Source organism: Pinus tabuliformis, chromosome 4_1 (assembly GCF_031772625.1).
Source record: "Pinus tabuliformis cultivar Carrire ecotype Pingquan chromosome 4_1, CPIR1, whole genome shotgun sequence".
NCBI lineage: Eukaryota > Viridiplantae > Streptophyta > Pinopsida > Pinales > Pinaceae > Pinus > Pinus tabuliformis.
The window spans coordinates 808130243-808136582 of record NC_142303.1 but is presented as its reverse complement, the minus strand read 5'-3'; the positions used below and the strand labels follow the sequence as shown (position 1 = coordinate 808136582).

General features: G+C 33.9%; 1 protein-coding gene across 1 annotated transcript; it reads left to right on the top strand.

Annotated features, from left to right (window-relative positions):
• The first annotated feature begins 3212 nt into the window (after positions 1 to 3212).
• LOC149178689 (universal stress protein A-like protein) lies at positions 3213 to 4718 on the top strand. The gene is made up of 4 exons (XM_089423700.1): positions 3213 to 3543; positions 3988 to 4091; positions 4176 to 4294; positions 4401 to 4718. The coding sequence occupies exons 1-4, from the start codon at positions 3342 to 3344 to the stop codon at positions 4480 to 4482; spliced, it is 507 nt and encodes a 168-aa protein (XP_089279826.1). The 5' UTR covers positions 3213 to 3341; the 3' UTR covers positions 4483 to 4718.
• Positions 4719 to 6340: the final 1622 nt, after the last annotated feature.

Below are 6340 nucleotides of genomic sequence, written 5' to 3'. Positions count from 1 at the left end.
TCCCTCTACATCCTCTTAGATGGATGAAGAAGATGGGGCTCATTGTTAGCTGCTCATGGCAGTGAGTCCTTAAACATGGGGAGCAGGTATGACTGATGGTGCAGGGATGGCTTAGCATCAAGCATCATGACATGTTGCGGATGGATGGAGTTTCCATGGACCTGAGCATGGATTATGGAGGTAGATTCTTGAGGAGTCAAGGATGTGGCAGATGTTTGAGGAGCAACTGATGATGGCATGAGGATGTTCACTCTCATGGATTGAGTGTGATGGTTGGATTAGCTACCCAACTAGTTCAGACATGGGGTCGCGAAGTGTGCAGAGATGTGTTAGCATTTTGTTGGAGTATCATGACAGAAGTTCACATGGAGACACATGATGAGGTCGACACGAGATGTTGCAGTGGAGATTGTGGTAGAGGGGTTGATGATCATGGATCGAGATGATATCTGATGGAGAGCATACCGTTGAGGTACATACCTTGGTATGGTGAGCTTGGTGGCAGTTGGTCACTAAGTCGAGATATGATGGAGATGAGACTCTACATATGTTGCAGGGATGTTTGCCTTGTATGGAAAGGTCGACATCGTGGATGATGATGATCTTGGTGGATGGCTACCGGGATGGTATGTTGTCGAGGACGACAACGATTTCAGGTGGAGGAGGATGTAAGGACCTCTGGTTGCGGGTGCGATGGGCGTCGGCGAGTCGTGCACGAGGGCGCGCGGATGGGCGCGCGGGCGAGCGCACGGGCGCGCTGAACGAAAGTTGCGACGTTCCTATGGAAGAAAAGCGACGATATGTGCGACGAAAGGAAAAACACTTATGCGACTAAGTGTTGAAAGCCATACATATATATGCGATGGAGTGCGACTTAAGGCCGACTTGTATGCAAGGCTTAGGGGCGCATGATGAGTGGTTTTGGGGGTCGGCCAAGGGGCTGCACACCCCATGTAAACCCACGCTATGTAGTGTATATATATGGGAGCCTTGAGGCTCATTTGAACAACGAACTTCACATCTCTTCTACGCATAGATCAAGAAGACAAGTGAATAGTGCGCAGAAATAAGAGGAGTCTGCGCATATCTCATGCGCTCCTCTTGAGGGTGCACTTAAGGTGTTCTTGAGGTGATCTTGAGTCGGTCGAAGAGTGGGCAAGGCGTGCCCGAGGTGTAGTGGATGTGCAGATTTGTGCAGGACTTGGTGAGGAGGATTAAGTGACTCGGGTGAGTACTACTCTTCGTGCAAGGGTGCACATGTATTGTAAAGGCGGGTTGCCTATGTTGTAAATTATTCTAAGTATTGGCTTGGAGCTTGCCAAGCATTACTTGTATTGTATTATTGAAGAAAGACTGAATATAATATATTGTCGGGCAGACTTGTTTGGGAGTTGCCCCTCCCCTTTATACTTGTTGCAATTGTTGATGTTCTTGTTATAATTGCATGATGATAATGAATGAGTATGGGCTTCATTAAGTATAAAGGATAATTGCATTTTACTTGGTTGCGAAACACAAACTAAGTAAGGACAAGTGAATTAGGCGTAGTCCATGAAGGTGAGTATTGGTGAAAAGAAAGCGTTCGGTGGTGCCGCACCTCGCTATAAGCGGTTGGAAGACTACCGCAAGTGTAGGGGCGTGACACCCATGGCTTGACTCCCATCACATATATGCATCATTCAAATAATTCATGATTTAATGTATTATATTCTAGGGTCAAAACCAAGGTATTAGACCATTACACTTAAATGGATATGTTGATTGTCTAATAGTTATACATAGGCCATGTTGCCCATTTGCTACTCAATTTCTTTTGGAAAGCCTTCTTCAAGATTCATTTCAACATATATTTGGGAGTAAGTAAACAACCTCAATCTTAGCTCAACATTGTCGACAAATTTTCCTAACTTGTTCTCTATTTCCTCCAAAAATTTTACATCTTAAAAATTAAGGGGGAGGTGATCTAATCTTACCCATATTAACATAAACAATGAAACAATTTTGTCTAATCAAACATCTTTGTCTAATCAAAACGTAGAGATTAACGATTAAGAAACAATGATTTGGTGTCTAAAAACCATGATCCACTAAGAAAAAATAATTTTCTATTACGCTTGTATTAAGTAAGAGCCAAAAATCCCTTACCATAAATGTAACATTAAAATCCACCTTTCATGTAAAATGCCCATTAGCTTTGGATCCATGGGAAGTTTTAGTTTGGACATCCCACTATAAGCCCAATCAAAAAATGACATGAAAACAATAGTTCTTTCTTAGTCAACTCCACACACGGCATGGCCACTTTAAGAATGCTTTTTAGCTTTTGAATTAACCTTGACTTATTATTTTTAAACATACCTTTCTTTGTGGTTTTGGTAACCATTCTCTTTAACATTGCAGACTAATAAAGCGTAACTAATACAAATGAACCAAATTATATAAACAAATATTATTTAACTCAAAAGTAAATGTAATTAGTTTTTTATAAAAAAATAATTTATATTCCATAAAACTTAATTATATGTTAAAAAACTCGAACTAATCCAAATATACTAAATTTATATGTTAAGAAAAGTAAATCAACCAAAAACACTAAATTCTTATTAACAAAACAAAATCCTAATGAAAACTTATCCTTACATTAATGAGCCTTAGTTAAGTTAATCAAGCTCTATTAATATGCACTTAAACCTCGAATGCTTGATTTAAGGCATGAAATGGAATATTTTTTAACCTGAAATGACAGATTTTTTATTATTATTTAGAATATAATATATGTTTCAAAGTGTTAAACATAGGGTTTAATTTTTTTATTCATTAAGTCGTAGATAGTGATGACCGCTCTTTCAATGACATCATTGAATCTCTTCTTACAATGAACATCTGTTTAGAGTGAACGTGCGCCATGATCATGATAAACCAGCAAATCTCAGTGGTGCCTGATACGAGGATGGATATACAGTGAATGAAAATTCATAAATAAGATAAAATATATGAAGCGATGCTATTTTTAAATTAAAAAAACATTAAATCTGCTCGAAGAAAGTATTGATTTATTAAGTGATGTAAGGTTAGATGACATAATGAGTGGATTCTCACATGGGTAGGCCGAGCAATTTATGGCCAGGGGTTAGTGATGTGGTCACAGATTTGACATCATGGCGGGCACAAGGTAAAAGCAAAGGCATAGTCAGTCACGAAAACCCTATTTATTAAAGCACTCACTGGTTCGATTAGGGGCTCAGAACTTCCTCTTTCATTGCAATTTGCAGCAAAGAGCAGAACCGAAGAAGGCTGATCACATTTTGTTGGGTGCATTTAATTTTGTTTCAATTGCAGAAATGGCCGAAGTTGAGGGGTGCAAATCCGAGCAGAGACAGAAGCAGAGGAGAGCAGTGGTCGCAGTGGACGAGAGCGAAGAAAGTATGCACGCCTTGTCTTGGGCTCTGCAGTATCTCTTACTCCAGGATTCCAAGGAAGATCTTGTTATTCTCATGCACGCTCAGTCGCCCCCTAGAGTTTATGGGGCAACCGATGGCACAGGTTGTATAAATAATTATTTTCTTCCATTTATAGATTAATTGATTTATATGGAGTTTATTTTATATGAAGTTTTAGGTTAAAATTTTTCACGAAAAAAAAAAAAAAAAAAATTGAAAATAAAGTCACTTTTATGAAAATTTGAAACAGCTTTACACTATTCGAATCCTAATATCTCAATAGCTCAGCTCCTTCTTCCATCCAACATTATGACTAAAACTAAACTTCGCAATAGCTTAGTTCCTTCTTCCATCCAACATTATGACTAAAACTAAGGTTTGCAATATCCGGATTCTAACATCCCAGTAGAGCAGCTGTTGCTTCCCTCCTACAACATTAAGACTGCCCCCTTCAGAGAAAGGAAAAAAGAGATTATTCTAAGCAATCTTGTTTTTGTAGATTTCTGTTTTGGTATTTGATCATGGTGTGTCATGATTTGATGAACAGCTTACGTCTTCTCGTCTGATATCATGGAGTCTCTGGAGAAGCAACAGAGGGAAAACACAGAAAGCATATTGGAGAAGGCCAGAGCCATCTGCAGCGAGAAAAATGTATGGATTCTTGCCAGCCTGGTTTTCATAATTTCTTGTTATAAATTATCAGGTATCAGAACTAAAGTTAACATAAATGATCAGGTATGCGTTGAGACAAAGGTGGAGACCGGAGATCCCAGGGATGTTATATGTGAACAAGTTCAAAAGCTTCAAGCAGACTTTCTGGTAATTGGCAGCCATGGCTACGGAACCATAAAAAGGTTTGTAGATACTTATCCTTTCTGTAAATGGTATTGTTCGATTGCTGAATTTGGTTTCGTTCACTCTGTGACTGAGGGTGCTTGGTCGTTTGGTTGAATTTTGTAGAACATTTTTGGGAAGCGTGAGCGATTATTGCGTCCGCCATGCCAAGTGTCCTGTGGTGATTGTGAAGCAGCCCAAGGATTGAGATACAGTAGACTGTTGACTATCCATAGATAAATAGTAGATCATTGACCATGCAATGATAAATAGTAGACTATTATAGTATGCTTCCAGAGTTTTGAACAGTATTTGGTGAGAAGTGTTGTTATGCTGTGATCAACAATGTCATGTCATGTCATGTCAGATGAGTGTTCTGTGAGATTTTTATAATCATTTTTAACTAGGAAAATGTATCAAATGCTTATAATCTATATAATAAATTAGGTCAATTAAAGAAAAATGGTCATCCATCAACACTTATCCATGAGACCGGAAGTTTTATTTTGAAATCAAATTGCTTTATTTTACTATATCGGTGTGAACATTGAAAAATATACATTCTTATAAATTAAATTTAATACATAACATGTATTTTATAATAAATTTAATACATGACATGTATTTTCTAGATTGGGGTTAATATAATAAATTATGTCAATTAAAGAAGAATAGTCATCCATCAACAGTTATCCATGAGACCGGAAGTTTTATTTCGAAATCGAATTGCTTTATTTTACTATATTGGTGTGAACATTGAAAATTATATATTCTTATAAATTAAATTTAATACATGACATGTATTTTCTAGTTGGGGGTTAATATAGATTGTGTTAATAAAAAAGATGATAATTTAAGTTGATAGAAGTATGTTTTTTGAAATATAATTTTTTGAATTTGAATTTAATTATCAATAATTATTATTTAGATAATAAAATTTTAATTTTTATTAAATATTTTAGAATATTTATAATAATATTTAAAAATCAAATTTGATATTTATATATTTTGGTTTTTTTATTTATAATTAATTATAAATAAATATTTTATTTAAATTTTATTAAATATTTTAAATTTAAGACTTATTATCTATTAATATATTAAAACATTTTTTTAGTATTTTTATTATTTATATTAAAAATTTTTATCTAATTTAATTAATTTTATAAATTAAAATATAATTTTAATTTAAAAAATATGAAATTCATTTTATATTTCCATCTATTTATCTAGGATAATGAAATGCAAACCTCAAACTTCGATTTGGAATATTTAAGTTATATATTCATTTCTTAGTTTTGTTTGAATGTAACATCTCAAGAGCATGCATATGTTAAAAGGGCATTCTTATATGCATCTGATATATAAGTTTTTATATATTTTCGAATTGGATCTAATTAAGTTGTGTTAATGGTAATACAATATTATAATATAAATGTTTTAAATTTTATAAAAAAAATCATAAATATAATAAATAAAAATATTGATTATCGGTAAATGTTAGAATTTGAATATAATTTTAATTAGAAATATTTTTATTTTTATGTTTAAATATTTAAAATAATGGTTATTATCTAAATTATAATAATTAAACTTATAGTAATAATATGAAGAAATGGTTTCCAAATAGTGAGAGAAGAAATGGTTTTTACATTGTGAGAAAAAACATATGAAATGTTAAATAACTTTTACATAATTATTTTTTAAAATTAGAAATATTTGTATGGCATGAAGACATAAATGTTAGATAGATAATTGGTACCTTATCATAATGCCCATAAATGATTGCTTGTGTGGTTGAATGAATTATAGTTAGACAAAGCAAAATATAGTATTGAAATGGAAAATTAGAAGATGATTCTAGTGGAACCATTAACTAATTGACCATGCTACTCTAATAAGGATAAGAAATTATCGTTTGTGGGAACTAGAATGAAATTATGTAGGTCTTTGTTTAAGGGAGATGAACTAGAAATAAACATTATGATGTAAAAGTATGAAGTAATCAATAAAGGAAAATTTGTCATCAATGGTTACTATATTGTAAAGCGATTTACTCAACTAAT

Bases quoted from the DNA above. Each gene is read 5' to 3' on its own strand.
- LOC149178689 (XM_089423700.1), top strand. From the start codon at position 3,342: ATGGCCGAAGTTGAGGGGTGCAAATCCGAGCAGAGACAGAAGCAGAGG. The intron at 4,092-4,175 runs GTATGGATTCTT...ATAAATGATCAG, and splicing joins CCATCTGCAGCGAGAAAAAT to GTATGCGTTGAGACAAAGGT. The intron at 4,295-4,400 runs GTTTGTAGATAC...TGAATTTTGTAG, and splicing joins GGCTACGGAACCATAAAAAG to AACATTTTTGGGAAGCGTGA.